This window comes from Choloepus didactylus, chromosome 23 (assembly GCF_015220235.1).
Source record: "Choloepus didactylus isolate mChoDid1 chromosome 23, mChoDid1.pri, whole genome shotgun sequence".
NCBI classification, from domain to species: Eukaryota; Metazoa; Chordata; class Mammalia; order Pilosa; family Megalonychidae; genus Choloepus; species Choloepus didactylus.
The window spans coordinates 8698128-8725111 of record NC_051329.1 but is presented as its reverse complement, the minus strand read 5'-3'; the positions used below and the strand labels follow the sequence as shown (position 1 = coordinate 8725111).

At 35.0% G+C, this 26984-nt stretch overlaps 1 protein-coding gene across 3 annotated transcripts in view; it reads left to right on the top strand.

Moving 5' to 3' along the window:
• KNTC1 (kinetochore associated 1) overlaps nt 1–26984 on the top strand; it is a 103456-nt gene that overhangs the window by 4926 nt on the left and 71546 nt on the right. For 2 of the 3 annotated variants that reach the window (XM_037816713.1, XM_037816714.1), the window contains exons 3-24: nt 563–683; nt 1300–1415; nt 2227–2305; nt 2896–2973; nt 3775–3809; nt 4068–4178; nt 5234–5327; nt 5682–5734; nt 5951–6066; nt 6403–6457; nt 6995–7093; nt 17315–17358; nt 17453–17518; nt 17611–17686; nt 20870–20995; nt 21082–21171; nt 21579–21632; nt 22277–22338; nt 25609–25720; nt 25877–26020; nt 26428–26484; nt 26574–26675. In XM_037816713.1, the coding sequence (XP_037672641.1) occupies nt 563–683; nt 1300–1415; nt 2227–2305; nt 2896–2973; nt 3775–3809; nt 4068–4178; nt 5234–5327; nt 5682–5734; nt 5951–6066; nt 6403–6457; nt 6995–7093; nt 17315–17358; nt 17453–17518; nt 17611–17686; nt 20870–20995; nt 21082–21171; nt 21579–21632; nt 22277–22338; nt 25609–25720; nt 25877–26020; nt 26428–26484; nt 26574–26675 (1890 nt within the window). Of the gene's footprint in view, nt 1–562; nt 684–1299; nt 1416–2226; nt 2306–2895; nt 2974–3774; nt 3810–4065; nt 4179–5233; nt 5328–5681; nt 5735–5950; nt 6067–6402; nt 6458–6994; nt 7094–17314; nt 17359–17452; nt 17519–17610; nt 17687–20869; nt 20996–21081; nt 21172–21578; nt 21633–22276; nt 22339–25608; nt 25721–25876; nt 26021–26427; nt 26485–26573; nt 26676–26984 lie in introns of those variants that run through there. The other variant, XM_037816715.1, reaches the window with a different exon arrangement.

Below are 26984 nucleotides of genomic sequence, written 5' to 3'. Positions count from 1 at the left end.
TTGACTTAGTTGCCAATATTTAAAAATCAGAACATTTCACTTCAAGATCCAGCATTTCTTGATAAATTGGAAGATGTGACCATTTCATGGTTCATTTATTTCTACAGGGCTTTAATTTTGGTGATAAGTACATTCTGCTCTCTAGGTACATGTCTGTGGTAGACATGTACCTTCCAGTTCACAGTTCACCACAGTCTGCCTCACTATGGTATCCAAGACACTGAGACTTTGTCAGCCTTGCTTCATTCATTTTATTAATGCCTGGCTCTTACAGGCATAAGATCAACCTTTAGGCCATAAAGTCTTGTACATGGGCATCATTTGCACTTTACTAGCCATTCAGGACTATTTCCCTACTTATGATCCTGGATGGATTCAAGATATATCATATGATGAAATATTTATTGTCTTGTTGACTAATTAGATATATGGATTAAAGAAATAAGGGCTGTCAAGTTAAGTTTTAAACTTGGGTGCTTATAATTATGATGATACTATTGATAAGTATTGTTAAACTTCTATACAAAGGTTTTAATTTCAGTCACGCTTTCCCTTGCCACAGGCCTCATTAAGTCCAAAGATCCAAGCATGTAGCTTCAGTGATGGCTTTATTATTGTAGCAGACCAATCTGTGATACTGCTTGACAGTGTTTGTAGATCACTTCAGCTGCATCTTATATTTGGTAAGTCTTTAAAGCAGTTAAGTTGGAAGTCACACATACCTTGCAAATGAACTACCAATTTCTGCCTTGTTCCCCCCCCCCCGCCTTTTTTTTACTCTATTTCTAAGAGTCAAAATTGGACTAATTTCAAGAAATTGTAGAGTGCCTGTTTTGTGCTAGGTGTAAGACTGAAGGGTTACTGAGATGATCCCTTCAGTAAGTCATGAGAAACATACATGTAAAGCAACAATTGAGATTACTTGTGTTGTTTAAAGTACACTTTAAAGGATACTGCAGAAAATAGCTAAGCCCATTTGTATTCATGTTCTTGAATCTTGTGCATAGTTTCAATACTATCAACAGATATTTTACTACTTTTAGAATGTATGGTGCTGTAAAAGCATTTGTGGGGATCTTTTGTTATTGTTCTCATATACCCACGTGTCCTAGAACAATGCTTGGCATTGAAGCGCTCAGTAAATATTTGTTGATTGAATAAATGTAAGTAGAATTGTTTTTAACTTTTATCAAACCTTTTGAAATATTCAGAAGCTTGACTAGTTGAAGTTTGCTTTTTTTTTTGTAATAAAAACAAGCATTTTTGAAGGAAGCCTGTACTTTGATTTGAAATTTTCAGATACTGAAGTGGACGTTGTTGGCCTATGTCAGGAAGGAAAGTTTCTTTTGGTTGGTGAGAGAAATGGCAATTTACATCTTATTCATGTAACAACAAAGCAAACATTACTCACTAATGTAAGACTTTGTTATTTTTTATTTTCATTCTAAGTTCTAGATAATGTCTTAGACAACTAAAACTCCAGCAAACCAGTACTTCATTGATGTTTTAAGTTAAAAGAAAGCTTCTTTACATTAAAGAACTATTCCTTAAAAACATTAAATAAATGCAATATTGAAAAATAAATCTTTGAAGATATTCTTAAAGTGCTTTAAAATATTTTCCATTTTAAAACTAAAATGTTTAGTGTATAAGCAGGATTATTGCTAAAAATAATTGATAGAGATGAGTATATGGTTGAAGGAGAAATACTAGGGTTTTGTATGTCATCAGGAGGAAAGCTAGAGGATAAAAACTGGGACTGTGTAAGTTAGTGGTTAATTGTACAAATAGAAGAAGGTGTTTACATGAACTAGCACAGATGTATGTCACTATTACGAGGTGTTAATAATGAGGTGGTATATGGGGAAAAATACAGTTAATGCAAACTAAGGACTAAAGATAATAGTAACATTGTAGTAGTCTTTAATTAATTGTAACAAAGACACTGTACCAAAGCTAAATGTCAATATATAAGGGAGGGGTATGGAATTTTTTTTTTTTTTCCAGAAGAAATGGGAATGTTCTCATATTGATTGTGGTGGTGAATGCATAACTATGTGATTATGCCAGGAACCACTGATTGTACACTTAGGATGGATTTTATGGTTTGTGAATGAAACTTTTTTTTTTTTTTAATAATTGATAGCTCTAAGATTTAAAGAATACAATCTTTGATTGCTTTTCTTCTGGATTTAACTTTATCATTTGAAATTCATTTGCAATTAGGCTTTTGTTCAGAAAGCTGATGGTGAAAAACAGAGTACTTATCAGAATCTTATTATTGAGAAAGATGTTTCAAATGAAGGTGAGTTTTTTCAAATTTTTCTTGAATGCTCTCTAAACAATACCCAATCAAAATTTAAATTTAACATTATTAACACATTGTATAAATTCTTTGTTGTGCTACCTACAGTGTATTTCCTATTGATGCAATAAATATTTTGGTATAAAGCGAGTTTAAATTTTAGCTCTTTACATTTTCTAAATATATTCTGTACTAATTTTTACAGTTTTAAAAGTTCTTGGATTGGACTACTGAGGAAGCATCATATTCTTTTAAAATGTTTTTGTGGGTTTCAGCATATTTATCATATTTTGGTTTCATCAAATGGTTACTGGACTTTCATTCATTTTTATATGCCTGAGTTTAGTTTTTTTTTTTTTCTGGCAAGTGAAGTTTAGTTTTTTATGAAAGTTTCAAAGAAGTTGATGTCGTTTTTGCAAATAACTTACCATTTCTTTGTAAATAAGCTTTATCAATATAGTTAACACATTCTTTGATGATTAAAATTTAAAAGAACAGATTGGCATATTTTAAGCTAGTTCCAGATACTGATTTAAATTTTGTATCCATATTCATTTATAGAGAAACTCATTTTGATTTGATTTTAATAGGTACCTATTATATGCTGCTTCTTACCAACAGTGGATTTTTTTATATTACAAACCTTGAGCTTGTAAAAATGCAACAAGGTAAGTAATATATTGTTTTATTATTGATTTTCAGCAATATTTATTATTATTTTTCCAAATATATTTAAAAATATTCTCTTTAAGAATATTATTTTAGTTGAATTGCATTCTGTGATATTGCGTATATTTTTAAGTGTTCAGTGTATACTTACTCTCCACTGCTAGGGTTGTAAGAAAATATGAAGGAATATAGTTTGTTTACAGCCTTCAAGGGGTTTACAGCTTAGTTGGGGAGAGAGGCATACACTAGCACCATAATAAATGTTTCTTGATGAAATAAAGGAACCCCAAAACTGAAATGACTGTGTAAGTGTAAATAATGCAGAACAAGTGATATGGACAATATATCCCTCTGAGTTGGAGAGAATTTCTAGGAGTTCGTTTGGAGTATGTATTAAACATTTTTAAAGTATCTGCAGGGTGCCAAGCAAATGACAAGAATTAAAATACATAGTTTTCCATAATTTAATGAAGGAGCTAGACAAGAGCTATTCCAGAACAGAGAAGCAAGTCATGAAGCCTACAGACCTGGACTTTAGGGCTTGAACCAGGAGTAGAAGAACTGGAAGGCAGGAAGAAGACTTTCTTAGTAGGATGAAATGTAAGGGAAGGTACAGAGAAGACGCTAGGGACCGCAAGACAGCCCTGAACACAAGTCAACACTGGAAAATCAGCACTACTTTATTAATTTCTGACCAGGCTTCTTTTCACCAGGTTGTATATTGCTACATGAGGAGTGACTTGTATGTATTTTTTAGATTGATACTGTAAATCTAGCTTTTTTCTTTTTTTTTAATGCAGCCATTGAGAATGTAGACTTCAATGCAGCAAAAAAGGTAAAAAAAACAAACACCATATTTATTGCCCTCTTTAAACTTATATTTAATGTAAATAGAATGTTTCAGGATATTTACTGGCTCATATTTTAGGAATTTCCATGATGAAACATTTTAGTAACCTTTCTATTTAAGAAGACATTTATAACTGATTGATTTAAACTGATTTTTGTTAATTTTTCCCAAGGATTTGGACTATGGAGCATTAAATATATATGTATATATTTAAAACATTGTTTTTTTTTTTTTATTTTGCAGTTACAGGGACAAATCAAATCCAGTTTTATTTCTACTGAAAATTATCATACTCTTGGTTGTCTCAATCTTGCGGTTGGAGATTTAGCAAGCGAAATCCCTGTGATAATTGGGGTAATTATTTTTATTAAATTTTGTTTTTGTTGCCTAAAGTGTTTCTTCATTGATATGTTATAGTTTTTATTAAGTTACAGATTAATTTGTAATGTATCACAGAAACAGGGAAATTTAAAATTATGGTCATAAAATTAAACCTAAGTTTCAGTTTTGGAAAAAATATGACGTTTGTTTTCACTAATCTCTATCTGAAATTTAGCGTTTCTTTAGATCATAAATGTAGGCCAGTAAATAAATAAATAACCCATAGTAGAATTAGCAGTACCTGTGACATTGTCATCATTAGAAATCACAGATTTTTTTTTTTAAAGTAATGTTATTGAAGCTATTTTTGAATTACTGTTTATGCCCATCACTATAAAATTGTAGTAGTTTTACAATTGTTATAAAGTCACAGATGCTGCTAATTCTACAGTGTTTTTTTTCTTTTTTTGCCTATATTCATACGTGTTAGAAATGCTAAATTTCATATAGAGACTAGTGAAAATTAAGATGTCGTATTTTTTCCCCATCAAAGATCACAAATCTCTTGAGTTTGTGAAATAAGCCAGGTTAAGGACCTCGAGATTAGAGGATGGTCCTAATAAGACAGTTTTCAATTTAATCTTTGCCTCATAAGTGATTCCACTTTATTCTGAATCTCAGCTAGCAAGCTAGTTGCAAATATGTGGCATTGGTAAAATGGAAAACATGGCAAGAATATAAAGATGCCCAATTCATTCACCACAATTGGAAAAACAGCTCGAAAGGCATACCTGTGTAATATCTAATGTTATTTATTTGTACCATAATATTGGAGGAGGGCTTAATATTCACCCTCAGGTCTCAGAGGGTGAGTTGCCTGAACAATGAATAATAGCCATTCAGTGCTCTTTCAGTTCTGTTCTGTTGAAAACAGACCACGAGAGGAACTAGGAGATAAAAGCTATCCAGGTTGAATATATAAATATATTTTGAAATTAGTAATGTGTACAACTCAGGTGTTTCTGTTCTGAGGAAAGTCTGATCTAAGAACCAAATTTTCAGTTGATGTACTATTTTCATTTTCCTAGGGAACTGGTAATTGTGCAGTCTCAAAATGGGAACCAGAGTCTTCCAAGAAAGGAATGGCAGTTAAGAATCTTATTGATTCTGAGATAATTAAAGGTAAAATAAGTTAATGAAGCTTTTGGTAATTTTTGGTGAGTTTTAATTTTCATGTCTTTGTGCATAGTCTGACCTGTGATCATTTTATCATACCACTCTTTGAAATGAGCCCATTTAGTCTGATTATTGCCCACATACATGACATATTGCAGTTGTTACTCTTCATTTGGGGAGGTTTCACATTTTAGCTATCACCTAAAAAAAAAAAAAATAGAGATAGGAGTAAATGAGAATGGGAAATTTTTGTTTATATGTAGTTCCCCCTTTCCATAAATATATCAGGATACTATTTAAATATGGCTATGTATAACATTGAAATAATATGCTTAGATGTCTTGCTTTCTCTTTTGTTAGGTGCAAAGAAGTTCCAGCTGATAGACAATCTACTTTTTGTTCTTGATACAGATGTACGTTTATGATATTTCTCCTTTACTGTTTTCATTTGATAAATGTTTAACAACTAAAAAGTTGTCAAACTTAGGAGGACATGGTGGGGAGGGGGTTGGTGAATTGCTGTCCTGTATTCTGTGCTTTATTTCAATATACATATCAAAAACCAAATACTGAAATGTAAATTTTTAATCATTAAGAAAATGTGTAAGTGAAATATGTGTCTCTTGCAGAATGTGTTGAGCTTATGGGATATTTACACTTTAACTCCCATATGGAACTGGCCTTCTCTTCACATACAAGAGTTTCTTCTTACTACAGAAGCAGATTCTCCTTCATCTGTGGCATGGTATATTATGATCCTAGCAGTAACTTTCCTTCTATTAAAACCAGTTTCTTCTCTGGTTTCGTTCAGATCTTTCATTACGTATTGTGTTCTAAATAATACAACACTTGGGCACAGTAAGGACAAGTAATTGTGAATTGCATTAGGAACAAATAGGCCGTATGAACTTCCAAGTGATTGTGTTAGAGAGTGTCAGTCTGGGCCATAAATATGCAAAAATAGAATCTGATGTCTTTTATCTACATCAGTTTTAACTTTTATGCAAGAATATAACTTTGAGCTTATATCCAGCAGTTGATAAACTTTATTTGATTAATTAAAGCTTTTTCCTCTTTTTAGGCAAGGGATTACTAATCTCAAATTAGTAGCTCTGACAACTACTACTACTAAGAAGGTAATGGAACATTTTATTTCCTGTTTGTCTATATTATGTTTTAGAGAACAACACTAACTAATTTAAAAGTAGATGTTAAGTAGTGCTTACAGCATATTAGCTCTCAAGTCACACAGACACTTGACAAATCAGAAATAATCATGGAGAACTGTTTATTCTCCTTTTAACAAAAAGGACATAAATCTTGGCTCTACTTTTAAACAGAGCATTTTAAGCATCAAAAAGTCCATATGGAAGTGTTTTTTGAAGTGACTCTTTTATAGTTCTGGCACCAAGGAGTTTACATTTGCCTTAAAGAGAAATTGCAGAATGGACTTCAGGTATTTAGATTTTCATTCAACAGATTCAGAAGGTAAGTTGGAACATAATTTTATCTGCAACATTTAAATCATCCAATGACAGGTTTATTTATAAAATGATTTTTACATTTGGCTTTGTACTGAGTGTTTTTATTTACACCCTTGATAGTAAAGTGCTGTTTTGTATTTGTGGGTTTATTTTAATATACTAAATTAATTGTTCTACTATTTTTCTTAGATGAAAAACCTCACGGTTTATTCATTACCTACAATGGAAATGCTATATTCTTTGGAAGTTTCAAGTATTTCTTCACTTGTCCAAACAGGAATTAGCACAGTAAGTTTATATATATATTTTAAACTAGTTTATAATTAAAAAAACAAAACAAAATAGAATAACTAAGCTAAGCATTAATGTAACCTATTGGAATATCTGTTTAGATTTCAGGTTTTTAACTATGTTTATCCTTTCCAGAAAGTAAATATTCTTGCCCAAGATCAATTTTCGTATTAAAAAAAGAGAAAAGCAAATTAATCAAGTGAAACATCAGTCATCTGCTTATTCAATTTCTTTGCATCTTTATAAGAAGTATAGATTAAAAATTAATTGGGCATTGCTTTGATTGATTAATTGATGTTGACAATCAAATAATTTTAATTTTCTGTTGTTAAAAAAAATGCCCCATCATCAAAAGACAAATATAGATTTGTTAAAAATAACAAATTGACAAAAGGTTAATTCCATATTTTACAGAGTCCTCAATCAAACAATTACAAAAAGAGAAACAATCCATAATAAAGTGAACACTGATTATAACCAGGCATATAAATGGGCAGTATAATTTAAACAATGCCCACCCTCTTTGAGAATTAAAAAAATACAATTAAAACAGAAGTAGAAGTTGAAGTGATATACTTTGAATATGGAGTAAGCAGCCACCAGCTAGGAAATTCAGACATCCTCTAGAGCCTGGAAAGAGCAAGAAAAAGATTCTCCCCTAGAGCCTCGTGTAGGAATACAGCTCTAACACCTTGATTTTAGGACTTCTGACTTCCAGAAATATAAGATAATAAATTCATGTTGTTTTAAGCCATCAAAAAAAAAAAACCAAAAAAAAAAAACCCAAACCAAAACAAGACTATAATAGGTATCAAAGTCTATCAAAAATAGCAAAAATTTAAGCAGTCTGGTCAATGATATGGGGAATGAGCACTCACATCTTTGTTGCTTCTAGGAAGAATTTGTTGAAAGTTATACAAAAGAAAAATCCAGGACATTAGGTTCCACAATTCTGCTGCTGAAAATTTGCCATATGGGTTTATTCACAAAATATTTAAAGTGTGAAACTAACGAAGACAAACAATATATACATCAATAGATACTGAATAAATTGAGATAACCATTAAATGGGACAGTATGTTGCCATTAAAATGAAGATAGATCTGTATGTACTCGTATGCAAAATTCTCATGAATTATTAAGGGAAGGAAAGCAAGTTGTAGAAGAGTGAGGATATTTTGACTCCTTTTATAGATATGTGGAAAGATGGATGGACAGAGATAGATGCTGGTATGTGCATCTTTTTCTTTTTTTAATACATATATTGAATGTTACTTTAGGGGACAGGACTTGGATAAGATGGTGAGAAGGTAGGGGACAAGGAACTTTTCATTGTGTTCTCTGAATTGTTTGAATCTTTTATCTATATAAGTTCTATTAAAATGTAATATCAGCAAAGCCTTTCTGAGATTTTAAAATTTTGTTCTATACACTTTGCTACATTACATTGATAGTAAGAATTTAAAATCACACATTTGGGCACAATCCCTAATGATTCTTTATTTTTATTTTTATTTTTATTTTTTATTTTTTTATTGTATAAATATATCATCGTTCCTTTTTATTTTATTTTATTTTATTTTATTATTTTTTTAATCTTTGTTTTATTGAGATATATTCACATACCACGCAGTCATACAAAACAAATCGTACTTTCGATTGTTTACAGTACCATTACATAGTTGTACATTCATCACCCAAATCAATCCCTGACACCTTCATTAGCACACACACAAAAATAACAAGAATAATAATTAGAGTGAAAACGAGCAATTGAAGTAAAAAAGAACACTGGGTACCTTTGTCTGTCTGTTTCCTTTCCCTATTTTTCTACTCATCCATCCATAAACTAGACAAAGTGGAGTGTGGTCCTTACGGCTTTCCCAATCCCATTGTCACCCCTCATAAGCTACATTTTTATACAACTGTCTTCGAGATTCATGGGTTCTGGGTTGTAGTTTGATAGTTTCAGGTATCCACCACCAGCTACCCCAATTCTTTAGAACCTAAAAAGGGTTGTCTAAAGTGTGCGTAAGAGTGCCCACCAGAGTGACCTCTCGGCTCCTTTTGGAATCTCTCTGCCACTCAAGCTTATTTCATTTCCTTTCACATCCCCCTTTTGGTCAAGAAGATGTTCTCCATCCCACGATGCCGGGTCTACATTCCTCCCCGGGAGTCATATTCCACGTTGCCAGGGAGATTCACTCCCCTGGGTGTCTGATCCCACGTAGAGGGGAGGGCAGTGATTTCACCTTTCAAGTTGGCTTAGCCAGAGAGAGAGGGCCACATCTGAGCAACAAAGAGGCATTCGGGAGGAGGCTCTTAGGCACAACCATAGGGAGGCCTAGCCTCTCCTTTGCAGCAACTGTCTTCCCAAGGGTAAAACCTATGGTAGAGGGCTCAACCCATCAAACCACCAGTCCCCTATGTCTGTGGTCATGTTAGCAACCATGGAGGTGGGGTAGGCGAATACCCCTGCATTCTCCACAGGCTCCTCAAGGGGGCACTACATCTTTTTTTTTCCTTGTTTTTCTTTTTTTTTTTTTTTAACTTTCCCTTCTTTTTTAAATCAACTGTATGAAAAAAAAGTTAAAAAGAAAACAAACATACAATAAAAGAACATTTCAAAGAGACCATAACAAGGGAGTAAGAAAAAGACAACTAACCTAAGATAACTGCTTAACTTCCAACATGTTCCTACTTTACCCCAAGAAAGTTACATAATATAGCAACATTTCTGTGAACTTGTTCCTACTATATCCATCAGAAATTAACAGACCATAGTCATTCCTGGGCATCCCCAGAACGTTAAATAGCTTATCTGTTCTTCTTGGATTATTGTTTCCCCTTCCTTAATTGCTCTCTATTGCTAGTTCCCCTACATTCTACATTATAAACCATTTGTTTTACATTTTTCAAAGTTCACATTAGTGGTAGCATATAATATTTCTCTTTTTGTGCCTGGCTTATTTCGCTCAGCATTATGTCTTCAAGGTTCATCCATGTTGTCATATGTTTCACGAGATCGTTCCTTCTTACTGCCGTGTAGTATTCCATCGTGTGTATATACCACATTTTATTTATCCACTCATCTGTTGAAGGACATTTGGGTTGTTTCCATCTCTTGGCAATTGTGAATAATGCTGCTATGAACATTGGCGTGCAGATATCTGTTCGTGTCACTGCTTTCCGATCTTCCGGGTATATACCGAGAAGTGCAATCGCTGGATCGAATGGTAACTCTATATCTAGTTTTCTAAGGAACTGCCAGACTGACTTCCAGAGTGGCTGAACCATTATACAGTCCCACCAACAATGAATAAGAGTTCCAATTTCTCCACATCCCCTCCAGCATTTGTAGTTTCCTGTTTGTTTAATGGCAGCCATTCTAACCGGTGTTAGATGGTATCTCATTGTGGTCTTAATTTGCATCTCTCTAATAGCTAGTGAAGCTGAACATTTTTTCATGTGTTTCTTGGCCATTTGTATATCCTCTTCAGAGAACTGTCTTTTCATATCTTTTGCCCATTTTATAATTGGGCCGTCTGTACTATTGTCATTGAGTTGTAGGATTTCTTTATATATGCAAGATATCAGTCTTTTGTCAGATACATGGTTTCCAAAAATTTTTTCCCATTGAGTTGGCTGCCTCTTTACCTTTTTGAGAAATTCCTTTGAGGTGCAGAAACTTCTAAGCTTGAGGCATTCCCATTTATCTATTTTCTCTTTTGTTGCTTGTGCTTTGGGTGTAAAGTCTAGGAAGTGGCCGCCTAATACAAGGTCTTGAAGATGTTTTCCTACATTATCTTCTAGGGGTTTTATGGTACTTTCTTTTATATTGAGATCTTTGGTCCATTTTGAGTTAATTTTTGTGTAGGGGGTGAGGTAGGGGTCCTCTTTCATTCTTTTGGATATGGATATCCAACTCTCCCAGCCCCATTTGTTGAAAAGACCATTATGACTCAGTTCAGTGACTTTGGGGGCCTTATCAAAAATGAGTCGGCCATAGATCTGAGGGTCTATCTCTGAATTCTCAATTCGATTCCATTGATCTATATGTCTATCTTTGTGCCAGTACCATGCTGCTTTGGCAACTGTGGCTTTATAGTAAGCTTCAAAGTCAGGGAGTGTAAGTCCTCCCACTTCGTTTTTCTTTTTTAGCGTGTCTTTAGCAATTTGAGGCATCTTCCCTTTCCAAATAAATTTGATCACTAGCTTTTCCAAGTCTGCAAAGTAGGTTGTTGGAATTTTGATTGGGATTGCATTGAATCTGTAGATGAGTTTGGGTAGAATTGACATCTTAATGACATTTAGCCTTCCTATCGATGAACATGGAATATTTTTCCATCTTTTAAGGTCCCCTTCTATTTCTTTTAGTAGAGTTATGTAGTTTTCTTTGAATAGGTCTTTTACATCTTTGGTTAAGTTTATTCCTAGGTACTTGATTTTTTTAGTTGCTATGGAAAATGGTATCTTTTTCTTGAGTGTCTCTTCAGTTTGTTCATTTCTAGCATATAGAAACATTACTGACTTATGTGCATTAATCTTGTATCCCGCTACTTTGCTAAATTTGTTTATTAGCTCTAGTAGCTGTATCGTCGATTTCTCAGGGTTTTCTAGATATAAGATCATATCATCTGCAAACAATGAGAGTTTTACTTCTTCTTTTCCAATTTGGATGCCTTTTATTTCTTTGTCTTGCCGGATTGCCCTGGCTAGCACTTCCAGCACAATGTTGAATAACAGTGGTGACAGCGGGCATCCTTGTCTTGTTCCTGATCTTAGAGGGAAGGCTTTCAGTCTCTCACCATTGAGTACTATGCTGGCTGTGGGTTTTTCATATATGCTCTTTATCATGTTGAGGAAGTTTCCTTCAATTCCTACCTTTTGAAGTGTTTTTATCAAAAAGGGATGTTGGATTTTGTCAAATGCTTTTTCAGCATCTATTGAGATGATCAATTGATTTTTCCCTTTTGACTTGTTAATGTGTTGTAATACATTGATTGATTTTCTTATGTTGAACCATCCTTGCATGCCTGGAATGAACCCCACTTGGTCATGGTGTATGATTTTTTTAATGTGTCTTTGGATTCGATTTGCAAGTATTTTGTTGAGGATTTTTGCATCTATATTCATTAGGGAGATTGGCCGGTAGTTTTCCTTTTTTGTAGCATCTTTGCCTGGTTTTGGTATTAGATTCATGTTAGCTTCATAAAATGAGTTAGGTAGTGTTCCATTTTCTTCAATGTTTTGAAAGAGTTTGAGTAAGATTGGTTTCAGTTCTTTCTGGAAAGTTTGGTAGAATTCCCCTGTGAAGCCATCTGGCCCTGGGCATTTATTTGTGGGAAGATTTTTGATGACTGATTGGATCTCTTTGCTTGTGATGGGTTGGTTGAGGTCTTCTATTTCTTCTCTGGTCAGTCTAGGTTGTTCATATGTTTCCAGGAAATTGTCCATTTCCTCTACATTATCCAGTTTGTTGCCATACAGTTGTTCATAATATCCTCTTATAATTTTTTTAATTTCTTCAGGATCTGCAGTTATGACACCTTTTTCATTCATTATTTTGTTTATATGGGTCTTCTCTCTTTTTGATTTTGTCAGTCTAGCTAGGGGCTTGTCAATCTTGTTGATCTTCTCAAAGAACCAACTTTTGGTGATATTTATCCTCTCTATTGTTTTTTTGTTCTCTATGTCATTTATTTCTGCTTTAATCCTTGTTATTTCTTTTCTTCTACTTGGTTTAGGATTGGTTTGCTGTTCATTTTCTAGCTTCTTCAGTTGATCCATTAGTTCTTTGATTTTGGCTCTTTCTTCCTTTTTAATATATGCGTTTAGTGCTATAAATTTCCCCCTCAGTACTGCTTTTGCTGCATCCCATAGGCTTTGGTATGTTGTGTTCTCATTTTCATTCGTCTCTATATATTTAGCAATTTCTCTTGCTATTTCTTCTTTAACCCACTGATTGTTTAGGAGTGTGTTGTTTAACCTCCAGGTATTTGTGAATTTTCTAAGTCTCTGATGGTTATTGATTTCTAATTGTATTCCATTGTGGTCAGAGAATGTGCTTTGAATAATTTCAATCTTTTTAAATTTATTGAGGCTTGTTTTATGTCCCAGCATATGATCTATTCTGGAGAAAGTTCTGTGAGCACTAGAAAAGTATGTGTATCCTGGTGATTTGGGATGTAATGTCCTGTATATGTCTGTTAAATCTAATTCATTTATCAGATTGTTTAGGTTTTCAATTTCCTTATTGGTCTTCTGTCTGGTTGATCTATCTATAGGAGAGAGTGATGTGTTGAAGTCTCCCACAATTATGGTGGAAACATCAATTGCTTCCTTTAGTTTTGCCAGTGTTTCTCTCATGTATTTTGTGGCACCTTGATTGGGTGCATAGACATTTACGATTGTTATTTCTTCTTGCTGAATTGCCCCTTTTATTAGTATGTAGTGGCCTTCTTTGTCTCTCAAAACATCCCTTCATTTGAAGTCTATTTTATCTGAGATTAATATTGCTACACCTGCTTTCTTTTGGCTGTAGCTTGCATGAAATATTTTTTTCCATCCTTTCACTTTCAGTTTCTTTGTGTCCCTGTGTCTAAGATGAGTCTCTTGTATGCAACATATTGATGGTTCATTTTTTTTTTTGATCCATTCTGCGAATCTATATCTTTTAATTGGGGAGTTTAATCCATTTGCATTCAACGTTATAACCGTGGAGGCATTTCTTGAATCAGCCATCTTATCCTTTGGTTTATGTTTGTCATATTTTTCCCCTCTGTCTATTAATATCCTTTATTGTACCCATACCGAATCTCTTTAGTACTGAACCTTTCTCCAAGTCTCTATGTCCTTTCTTTGTTTCTCTGTCTGTAGGGCTCCCTTGAGTATCTCCAGTAGGGCAGGTCTCTTGTTAGCAAATTCTCTCAGCATTTGTTTGTCTGTGAAAAATTTAAGCTCTCCCTCAAATTTGAAGGAGAGCTTTGCTGGATAAAGTATTCTTGGCTGGAAATTTTTCTCACTCAGAATTTTAAATATATCGTGCCACTGCCTTCTTGCCTCCATGGTGGCTGCTGAGTAGTCACTACTTAGTCTTATGCTGTTTCCTTTGTATGTGGTGAGTTGCTTTTCTCTTGCTGCTTTCAGAACTTGCTCCTTCTCTTCCGTGTTTGACAGTGTGATCAGTATATGTCTCGGAGTGGGTTTATTTGGATTTATTCTATTTGGAGTTCGCTGAGCATTTATGATTTGTGTATTTATGTTGTTTAGAAGATTTGGGAAGTTTTCCCCAACAATTTCTTTGAATACTCTTCCTAGACCTTTACCCTTTTCTTCCCCTTCTGGGACACCAAAGACTCTTATATTCGGACGTTTCATATCATCTATCATATCCCTGAGGTCCATTTCGATTTTTTCAATTTTTTTCCCCATTCTTTCTTTTATGCTTTCATTTTCCATTCTGTCATCTTCCAGGTCACTGATTTGTTGTTCAGCTTCCTCTAGTCTTGTACTATGAGTGTCCAGAATCTTTTTAATTTGGTCAACAGTTTCTTTAATTTCCATAAGATCATCCATTTTTTTATTTAGTCTTGCAATGTCTTCTTTATGCTCTTCTAGGGTCTTCTTGATTTCCTTTGTCTCCCATACTATGGTCTCATTGTTCATCTTTAGTTCTCAGTAGCTGCTCCAGGTGCTGTGTCTCTTCTGATCTTTTGATTTGGGTGCTTGGGCTTGGGTTATCCATATCGTCTGGTTTTTTCATATGCTTTATAATTTTCTGTTGTTTTTGGCCTTGTGGCATTTGCTGAACTTGATAGGGTTCTTTTAGGATTTGTAGACCAATTGAAGTCCTTATCTCTAATTTCTCAGATCTACAGCTTCGTGGAGTACACTTTCTCTAACTAACCAGCAGGTGGCGTCCATGAGCCACCTGTTCTCCACAAGCCAGTTCTCCCCTGCTTAGCCTTTTTGGTGAGTGGGGGAGTGAGTCTTGTGGGGTCCAATTGGTGTACCAAGCTTGCGTGTGTAGTTGGTGTTGCCTGCCCTGTATATAGGGCGTGTTTCTGGGCAGTCAGGGAGGGGGGGTGGCCCTAACAATCAAATCTCCCTGGGGATCCTAGAGTTTTAAAGCTGCTGCAATAGTCTAATCCTTCAGTTCAGTCCTACCACAGTTTGTCTCTGCCACTGACCCACAAGTCCTTGGTATTGGCATATGGCTCCTGAGACTTGCAAGTGGGCCCCTCTTCCAGGCTGTGCACCCTGGGTCCTCTGTTGAGGGATGACTGTGCTATGTCACAGGTGAGTGCCGTCCCCCCAGGGCAGTTCTGGGCTGCTGGGCTGTGTAGGGAGGCTCCCAGTCTGCTGAAATGATGGCTGAATGGGGCTTTGTTAATTCACACTGCTCCACATTCCCAACTCTGGGACAATCAGCTGAGGTTGCAGGGAAGGCTAATGTCCACACCCAGTTTTGTGTTGTGTGCCTGTTATTTGAAGCACTTCCGTCACACTGGGTTGTCTGGGGCAGCTCTGGGCTATGGGGCTGGCGATGGGCAGGAGTGTTTCCTGTCCACCAGGTTGATGGCTGTGAGCGGACACCCCCCTTTTCTTGGGAAGTTGTGGTGTTTAGTGAATTTTCTCAGCCACTGGATTATTGCCTTTTGTCTCAGAGCTCTCTTAGTTCTGCTCTTGACTTGACCTGCCCAAATTGGAAGTCTTTGAAGCTTTCTGTATTGGGCTTCTTAGAGTAATTGTTTTAGAAAAAGAAAAAAGGATTAAAAAAAAAAAGGGCCCTCCTCAGAGATCTAATGGGTTATTGAAATGCTAAGAGATAAAGCAACCAGGGCCATTAAGGAAAGGTCCACAGGGCAGAGAGATCAGCTTTTCTTCGGGATTTGCATATGCGCCTCAGGGCCTGAGCTCTGCCCTTCCCCTTTCTATGTTCACCAGAACTCCAAAAATCCTCCGCTTTTATTTTGGAGTTTTTCGTGTTGTTTTTTTTCTATGCCTGTCTCCTCTCTGCTGGGCTGGCTGCTCTCAGATTCTCTGTTGTCTGGTCTCAGTCTATCTGTGGTTGGAGTTTGGATCAGTAGAATGAGTTTCCGATAAGGGCTGCCGCTGCAGTTCTCCCTTCTCCTTCCCGGAGCTGACGGCCCCTCCTCCCACGGGACTGAGCCTGGCAGGGAGGGGCGCGGGTCCCCTGGCCGCAAAAACTTACAGATTTCGCTGATCTCAGCAGTTCCACATTTTCATGAGTGTTGTATGAAGTATGCCCAAAGTCAGATTGCTCTGTGGTTTCCAGTCCACGCAGTTCCTGGCTTTCTACCTACTTTCCTGGAGGAGTAACTAAAACATACAGCTCACCAGTCCTCCATCTTGCCCCGCCTCCGATTCTTTATTTTTAAAGTGTGATCTTTTTTAAAAAAAAAAACATTTTGTCACATTTGCTTCATCTCTTTTTATACACACACAGAAACATATTTTTCTTAACCATTTGAGAATTACTTATGAAATTCATGACATGGTCACCCCTAAATACTTCACATGTATCTCCTATGAATAAGTGCATTCTTCTATAATAGAATTATCACACAAAATTTAACATTAAACAATGCTGTTATGAAATATACTGTCCGTATACAAGTTTTACCGATTGTGCCAATTACTTTAAAGCTATTTTTTTTTCCCTACTCCTGGATCTAATCAAGGATCACGTATTACATTTGATTCTCATGTTGCCATAAACTTTTTTTGTCTTTTAAGACATTGACATTTTTGAGAATCTGAGTCAATACTTTTGTGAAATGTCCCTCTGTTTGAATTTGTCTGATGATTGTGTCCTAGTTAGATTCACGTTAGGCTTTTTGGGGAAGAATACCGTATAGGAAATGCACTGTCCTAACTGCATCAGTTAAGGGGCTCATGATATCCCTTTGTCCTTTTATTGGTGATGTTAAATTTGATAATTTGGTCAAGGCAGTTTTGCCAGATTTTTCCATCGTAAAGATACATTTTTTCCTTTGTAACTAGTATGTAATTTATGTGGTGATATATTGATACTATGGGAATATCCTTGTCTCCCAGCAGTTTTTTCCCAATAGTTTTAGAATCCATTGATGGATAATTCTCGCCTGAATCAACTATCAACTCTAATAGTTGTAAACTGCATTACTCTTCTATTGAATTTTAATCTTTTTGTTTGTTTGTTATTGTTATTAGGATACTATATACCTTATGGAAGGAATTTGCAAAAATGATCCAAAGTGAGTCATGTTTTCTTTCATTAGATTGTTAAATAACAGCTCAGATAAAATTTACTCATTAATGTTGTTACCTTTTTTTTTCTTTTTTTTTCAGTTTACCTGAAGAGTCAGTCTCTGTTTTAGTGCTTAGATGCCTTACAGAAGCTTTACCAGAAAACAGGTAACTTTTTGTTTAAGCTTTAACCTCTAATGAAAAATTTGAATTCCCTGATTAGTAAACATTATACTGAAATTTCTTTTCCAATTTATCAGATTGAGTCGGTTACTTCACAAACGCAGATATGCTGAAGCCGAGAACTTTGCCATTCAGTTTGGACTAGATGTTGAGGTAAGCATTTATGTATTCATTTCATCCTTGAATAAGCATTTCTTTATGTGCTAGGTGCCAGGGAAACTTACTTGTATAACCTAATTGTAATTTAATGTGATAAAACTTAAGATATGCTTGAGGTATATGGCAGGAATTCCAAGGAGAGAGTGATCCATGGTGGGCAGGGAAGATTTTATTGAGAAGATTTTTTTTAATGCATTTTTTTATTGTGAACATTAGCATATATACGTAAGAGTGATAACTTGCAAAATACGATTTAACAAGTAGTTAGCAAGCAAAATTTCAAAGAATGTTATGGGTCACAGTTCCACAACTTCAGCTATTTCCATTATTGTAAAATATAACATGTATACAGACAGATGTTAACTTTTGATGAACAGCTCAACAAGCAGTTATATAGATAATATGGTTATGGGTTACAGTTCCACAGTTTCAGTTCTGTCCTGATTATGCAATGTGAGGTATATACAGAAAGATGAAGACTTTCAAAGCACAATTCATTGAATAGCCATAGAGCAAATTTCAAAGGATGTTTTAAGTTACAGTTCTACCATGTCATTTACCTACTTCCAGCTATTCTAACACCCCAATATCTAAACTATATGTATATATTTATATAAAGTTTCAGTATTCATGGAGTTTTGTTATATTTTATCTTGTTTGTTGCTACCCCTTCCTCTCATTTAATCTTTCTCCATCTTCAGGAGTGGCTAGGCAATGAGCACCCTAACTTGTTCATATTGAAAGGGGTTGTCAACAGGAAGGGGGCTGCATCTGATTGTTGTTCTTGAAGAGGCTGTTGCCTCAGGTTTTTAGGACTTGTCTGGCATAGGAACGCTTTGGTGGATTTAAGTTTCTGAGAGATAAAACTTAGTGAGTGAATCTTTTATAGAATCTCAGGTAGGGTCCGAGGTATTTGGGACTACTTTTGGTAAAGGCCTGGCATACTGTGGTCATTTGGGACGTCTGGTTGGAGCTTGCAAAAGAGAAACCTCCAAGATAGCCTCTCAGCTCTATGTGGGATCTCTCAGACACTGTGACCTCAGCTTGTTGCCTTTCTTTTTTCCCCCTTTTGGTCAAGTAGACATTTTCAATCCCTTGCTGCCAGGGCCAGGTTCATTCCTGGGAGTCATGTCCCACATCGCCAGGGGAGGAGATGACTTTTATATCTGGTCTTAAAGGTAGTATTCAAGGCAGTCCAGGGAGAGAAAGGGAATGCTAGATGTAAGAACAGCATGAATAAAGTGAGGAGGCTTACTATGCTTCTGGGAACTCCTAGCAATTAGGTAGGAATAGAGTGTAGGTTATATGAGTGAAGGAGCAGATGGAGATGATGATGGAGAAGTCCTTGATCAGAGCCCAGTGGGCCTTGTATGTATTGCAGAGGATTTAGATTTTGTTCTGCAGGTGATAGGAAGCTATGAAAATTTAAGCAGGAGTGCATCTTGATTAGGATGTCATTTTGGAAAAATGGAGAATTTGAAAAGGGGGAAGTCTGGAAGTGAGAAGACCAATTGGGAAATGAAGCAGCCTTACAGGAGACCCGAACTAGGATAGTGAAGTAGTGATGTATGAGAGGGAGGGTCTGTTAAGAGAGGCAAATAGGAGGTAGAGTTGGTGGGGCTTAGTACCCAGATGGAAGAAGGGGCCGGGAGGATTTAGATTGACTAACGGGACTCTGGCCAGCCCGCTACCTGGGTGGTGATGACGTTACCTAAATGAGGAATATGTATGGAAGAGCAGATTGGAGGAAGAGATGACTTCTACTTTATAAAAATGCGATGTGAGGGCTCTGTGATAAAATGAGGTGGTCTGGTAGGAAGTTGGGGAGTAATCTGAGCTGAATGTAATGGGAGGTTAAACCAGGGGAGTGCCTCAGATCCCTCAGGGAGAAGGTATCAAGTAAGAAGAAATCTGAGGACGAGTTCCAGGGGAAGCCAACATAAAGGCAATAGGGGAAGAAGGGCCTTACAAACATGTATTTGGGGAAAAAACAGAGGAGAAAAGCCATAGGAATGTATGATTATAGAAGGCAAGGAAGAAGAAACTTTTAAGAAGTGGGGGTCATTAGCAGTTTCAAATACTATAGAGAGGATGAAGTCTAAAAGCTGAGATGTCTGTTGGATTTGGCAATGAGGAGGTCATGGATATTCCTTGAAAAATCAGTTTCCTGGGAAGTAATGAGGAAAAGGCCTGATTATAGTTTATTAAAGAATGAATATTTTCTAAATGGGTAGTGGTACCTATGTGTGTTTTAAAAAAAAAAAAGTTTTAAAACATGCAGAATAATTCTTTGTATTGTTTAGAAAAGTGTATGTGTAAAGGAATAAAGAAATTAATGGAAAGACAAGCACCAAATTCAGGATTATTCAGGATACCTCTGGGAAGATGATATATTGGGGAAGGAGATAAAGAGGACTTAAACTGTATTAGTAATGTACTTTATTTCTTACATTTGATGAGTAATGAGCATTTGCTATATTATTACCTTTTCGAACATCTGAAAGATTTCATAATAAATAATTTTTATAAAGAGTGAATGGAAGAATAAAATGAGAAAACCAGTGAAAGAGATGACAGGGAATGGAAGACAGAAGTAGAGAAACGATTCTCTCTCAAATTTTTTAGCCTTCAGAACCAGAGAGCCCATGTCAGAGTTGGTATTTTGTCCATAGGAAGGGGAACCTGAAATTTTAGGTATTTCTAACTTGTTACATTTCTAGCCTGACATGAAGCAAAATTGTGCATTCGTCTTTTAAAAACCTACTCTGTCACATTTGAACTGCATAATTTCAGACACATTACTTAGCTTCTCTTGACTTGCAGTTTTCTCATTTGTAAAATAGGGATATTAATACTTGCCCTGTATTCTTTCAGGATGAGATGTAAATGCTTACTTCTAAGTTTTTTAATGAGAATTAAATGAGATAACAGATATAAAGCTCTTATTACACTTCTTGACACATATAGTAAGTACTCAATAGAAGTGGTTTCTCTAATGCTTAATAGTCTGGATTATTTTACAGTTGTCTTAAGTGTTGCTATCTAAAAAACTTATTCCTGGGCCACACGATAATTCACTTCTTTTAATCATGGTTTCTCACATGCAGCTTTCTATAAAAGAAGTCATCCTCAGATATTGTGCTTCGAGTTGCTTGATTTGACATATTTATGTTACAGCTTGTTTACAAGGTAAAATCAAATGATATATTGGAGAAACTAGCTTTGAGTTCTGTGGGTACCAGTGAGCAAACCGAATGGCAAAAACTAGTAGATGAAGCTAAAGAAAATCTGCATAAAATCCAGGTAGGTTCTCTGTCACGTAAGAGAGAACGCTGACTGATGTGTGATCACCATTGGGTGCCTCACCATATCTGGCGTTTGTGAAACAGGATGATGAGTTTGTGGTGGATTACTGCTTGAAGGCCCAGTGGATAACCTACGAAACAACCCAGCAAATGCTAAATTACGCCAAAACCAGAGTAAGTTTTCATCAGGTTTGTGCATGTTAGTTTGTCTTATGCAAAATAAATCATTTAAAAAAAAAAGGTTTCTTCTTCCTTCATAGACCTTTTTAAACATGCACTTTTTGCTGTTGTAAATAATACCGTTTTTGCTGTAGACAACCCCCTATAGTGACCTCTGAGTACCATTGCTAGTTATTGTTCTCAGAATCAAGAAATGACATATGGGCAAATGGTATGGACTGTTTTCATATAATTATTTTTTGGGCATTTTTTAAAATGTCATTTCTTTATTCAAGAGTTATTTTAGAGTTAATTTCTTTTTCAAAGATAATTTTTCCTTTAAGTCACAGGAAATCTGTCTCATTTTATGAAAAATCTAATGTAGCAGATATTCTAACTGTGCCTCTTATTGTTCATCTTAGCTTTTGAAGAAAGAAGACAAAACTGTTCCTGTCTATTCTGATGGCTTAAAAGAGGTGATTACATTGACTTATAGGGTAATTTGGGGGTAAACGGACCTTCACAATAGGGTTTTCCATTCTGGGTACATCTGTATTTTTTCAAGAGCTCATTATTATCTTAATACCTCAGTTTCTTTAACTATAAAATGGGAATAATCATAGTACTTACCATATAGGGTCATTTTAAGGTAAAATGAAATAATTCCTATGAACCATTTTGCATAGTATCTGGCACCTGTGAAGTACTCAAATGTAAACTGTGATGATGATTACTACAGTACTAAACATTTATGTATTTGTGCACCTGTGTATATGTATTTTAAAATTCTTTTCTCCAAGTAAATGTTTGGTATATCCTAGCTAGCTTTTGCTATGAGGACATTTTGAAATCAGTGGGAAAACTGATTTTGAAAGGCACCTATAATCAATGTGCAAATACCTTTCTTTTTTTTTTTTTTTTTTTTCAGTTTTATTGCATTGAAAGTGATTGGAAATGTTTTCATTAAATAAACGTAGTCATGTTTATGGGAATTGGCTTGTATTACAGGATAAAATGAAAATGTCTGCAAGATTCTGAAATGGAATACCTAATTTTTGGTGTTTTCATGTTTTAATACTGTTGCATACAACATTCAAAATATGAAGTTGTTTCTCTTCAGGTACTAAAGGCCCATGCAAAGTTGACTACTTTTTATGGAGCATTTGGACCAGAAAAATTCAGGTTTGTACAATTCCTGATTTTAATTTTTATATTGTAAACTAGATTAAGTTTGAAGTGTCATAAAAGATATAATATTTCTTCGAATGGATTTATTCTTCAAGGGCTGTTGAGTGATGGAAAAGCATCATCTTTCCTGTAAATGATCAACTGAATTTCTTAACATTTCTTGCAAAAAAATTAGCACCACATTGCTTTGCCTTTTTTTGTTTTTTTTTTTAATTCTTTATTTTGACTGAGGTTAAGTATTTTTTCTTGAACAAAAGACGTAGTATCAGTCCATATTTCTCTTGGGTTGTTCTTTTTAAAATTGATTTGTATTATCCCTTTTCCAATATTTCAAAATTTCCCCTAGCTTGACATTTTTCTTTTCATTTCATTATTGATATTTTGTGTAAAATAATCAAAAACAATTTTTTAGATCTGTTTGGAAAAATTGCCCGCTCCAAGATTATAAATGAATTCTCTGTTTCTTCATTTTTTTTTTTTAACATTTAAATATTTGCTTTATTGGGAAAATATTCTGGTATAAAGAATGGGGTGGAATCAAGCTTTATTTTTTTTCCTTGTGGCTAGTCGGTTACCCCAATACCATCTTCAGATAATCCATCTTTTTACTGCTAATTGAAATGTTACCTTTATCATATGCTAAAAAACTCATGTGTATTTGAGTCTCTCTCTGCTCTTAATTGTATTCAGTTGTTCTCAGCTCCCTATTCATTCACCAGGATCACATTGTTTTAATTAATACAGCTTAAAAAATCCTATAGACTAGCCCTATCATACTTTTCTTATTTTTCAGAATTGTAGGGGATATACCTTTATGTTTGTTTTTCTGTGTGACGTTAAAAATCAGCTTGTCCAGTTTTTTTAAAAAAAAGTCTACTGGTATTTTTATTGGGAATGTCTAGAACCTAAGATTGATTTGGGGATAACCAATAAAATATTTACAGTATTGAATATTCCTATTCAAGGACTGTATGTGTGTTTCTACTCATTCTACTCTTTTTTAGTGTTCCTGAGTGGTATCTAGTAAGTTTTCTTCTTATGGGTTTTGTACCTTTTTTTGTTAATTTTGTTCAAAGGTATTTTATCTTTTTTCCTACTGTTGTAAATAAGACTTTATTGTATTTTCTTAAAAATGTGGGAAAGCTACTGTTTTTTTTTAATTTTTTTTCATTTTTTAATATAGTTTTATTGAGATATATTCACACACCCTACAGTCATCTACAGTGTACAATCAGCTATTCACAGTACCATCATATAGTTGTGCGTTCATCACCAGAATCAACTTTTGAACATTTTTCTTACTCCAAAAAAAAATAAAAATAAAAGTAAAAAAGATCACTCAAAACATTTCATCTCCCCTTCATCCCACCCTATTTTTCATTTAGATTTTGTCCCCATTTTTCTACTTATCTGTCCATACACTAGACAAAGGGAGTGTGAGCCATCCGGTTTTCACAATCACACAGTCACACCATGTAAGCTACATAGTTATGCAATCGTCTTCAAGAATGAAGGCTACCGGGTTGCAGTTCGACAACTTCAAGTATTTCCTTCTAGCTATTCCAATACACTAAAAATTAAAAAGAGATAGCTGTAGAGCACATAAGAATGCCTCCCCCCCCCACCCCCGAGTGACCCCTTGACTCCATTTGAAATCTCTTAGCCACTGAAATTTTGTTTCGTTTCATTTCGCTTCCCCCTTTCGGTCAAAAAGATTTTCTCAATCCCACAATATCTTGTCCAGGCTCATCCCCAGGAGTCATGTTCCACATTACTAGGGAGATTTATACCCCTGGGATTCAAGTCCCATGTAGTGGGGAGGGCAGTGAGTTCACCTGCCATGTGGGCTTAGAGAGAGAGGGAGACCACATCTGACAACAAAGAGGTTCTCTGGGGGAGACTCTTAGGGACAGTTATTAAGTAGGCTCAACCTCTCCTTTGCAGCAAAAAGCTTCATAAGGGCAAGCCCCAAGATTGAGGGCTCATTCTACCAAACTGTCAGTCCTCAACGTTTGTGAGAACACCAGTGATAACTCAGGTGGGGAAGTCCAACATGTCCGAATTCTTGCCCAGTTCCCCAGGGTTGCCTGCAGATATGTTCTCGTTCTCTGCCCAAATTACTTTGGGATGTATTGGAATTTCACACTGACCTGTACAAACCTACCAGATCTCACTTCCTATTCAAAGTTTCATGTAATTAAGGTGTTTGAATAAACTGACTGTATAGGTTGAATTATTTAGTGTGCTATAGAAAATAGACAACTCAGGAATAGATGTAACTGCTGTAAGAGCTTATAATCTAGGGACCATTACAGTAAGTGTTCCCCTGATAAACTGTGCTCTAAGAGTTTACACATTATAGTTAGTCCATATTAGTGAGGCATTATGATGTTTGTCTTTTTGTTTCTGGTGTACTTCACTCAAAATGCTGTCTTCAAGATCCGTTCACCTAGTTGTGTGTCTCACAGCTTCATTCCTTCTTGCAGCTGCTCAATATTGTATTGTATAAAATTGACTGCTTTTTAAAAATTATGTTTAGCCATCTACCTTAATGAATTCCCTTATTATTTTTTGTAATATTTCAGTTGATCTTTCTTTTCCCAGGTGTATAATCATATTCAAATAATGATCATTTTGCCTCAACTTTTCTTAACATTTTTTCCTTGAATAATTTCATTGGCTAGTATTTCTAGAATATTGTTATGTAATAGTGGTAATGAGCATCCTTCGCTTTTCCTGACTCTAATGGAAATGCTTCTTTTGTTTTATTATTTAAACATGATATAGGCATTTAAAAAAAATCATACTAAGGAAGTATGCATCGTCTATTTCTAAACTTTAATCAGGACCAAAGGGTCATTGCAGCAAATTACTGGAAATGACCTACTGGGAATTAGTTATATAAATTATAGTAAATCCATGCCTTGGAATACCATATAGTCATTAAAACCAACGACATTCATCTGTACTCATTTGGTACAAACTCCAAGATGATATGAAGTTAATTTTTTTAAAAGTACCTAAAATGGTTCGTGTATTTCAGGAAGGAACTATAGGAAGAGATATGGCTTCTGGTGTAGATGACCGAATTTCTGTGGGTCTGTGATAAGAAGGAAACTTACTTTTCACTCTGTCCTCTTTAGAACTGTTTTGTTTTGTTTTGTTTAACTGAGAAAAAAAAAACGCTAATGAAAATGCATTAATGGTAATGTAAGGCATAATAATTTTTCTTCTTGAATGACTCTTTTCTCTCTAATTTCACAGTGGGGGTTCTTGGATTGAATTTCTGCAAAATGAAGATGATCTTAAAGATATTTTTTTACAACTAAGAGAAGGAAACCTTGTTTGTGCACAATACCTTTGGCTTCGACATCGGGTAATAAGTTTTGCATTTTTTCTTAATGACTTTATAGCTCCTGCAATAGGTATTTCTTGAAATAACTTCCTATTAGATCTGTCCCTTTTTGGGAGCTCTCACTTGGTTATGTAAATTTGTTGGCTGAATCTTAGTTTGTTACTCCATATAATTTAGGCAAACTTTGAAAGCAGATTTGATGTGAAAATGCTTGAGAACTTACTCAACTCAATTTCTACACCAGTCTCTTTGCAAAAACTCTGTCCGTGGTTTAAAAATGATTTGATTCCATTTGTGAGAAGGACTGTACCTGAAGGACAGGTGAGTTGCCTTACGTTTTCATACTCTTAATGGTTTAATTTTATTTTTTTCACATTAGATCCTTGAGTATTGTCATATTAGCACCAATTAATTCCTTTAAGTGTTTTTTTAAAAAGTTTGTTATGGGATCCATAAAAGGCGAATCTAAAGAGACAGAAAGCAGATGAATGGTCACCAGGGAAGTCGGTATGGTCATTTTCTGTAGTGATGACAGTTTTGAAACTAGAGGGAAGTGATGGTTGTACAACATTGCAAATGCACTAAATGCCACAGAATTATACACTTAAAATGGTTAATTGTGTGTTATGTGAATCTCAGCTGAAAAAAAAAGATTTTTATGGAGGTTTTTAAAAATTTCAGTGTTTATCTATTGAGTGTTTTATTTTCAAACAATATATCTATTTCAGAAAATTCTTGCAAAATGGCTGGAGCAAGCAGCCAGGAATCTTGAATTAACTGATAAGGTAATAACATAATTCTCATTGAAATGATATTTCTTACACTCCCAGCAGTGTGAATCATTATTTTTAATGGTCTCTAATATTTTTTAAAGGCAAACTGGCCAGAAAATGGACTTCAGCTGGCAGAGGTGTTTTTTACAGCTGTAAAACCAGATGAATTGGGATTGGCATCCTCTTGGCATTGGATCTCCTTGGTATGATATGGAGAATGAATTTTTAAACTGAAACATTCAACTTGTAGTAAAGGGTTTGTTTACATGTATTTAGAGAAGAGTATCTGGAAATTTATGCATTTCTTAAATTTTCTGGTTTTTTATGCTCTTTTCTTTTGTTAGGTATTTTTAAACCCCACAAAAAAGGAAAATTTGCTTTCTGGTATTTCTGTTCTGATTTTGATCTATTTCAATACACTCTTTTTCTCTATTGAACTAACCAAAAGGAAAACAATATGTCAACATATACCTTAGTAGTATAACTGGGATTTTCTACTTTAGCAGCACTTC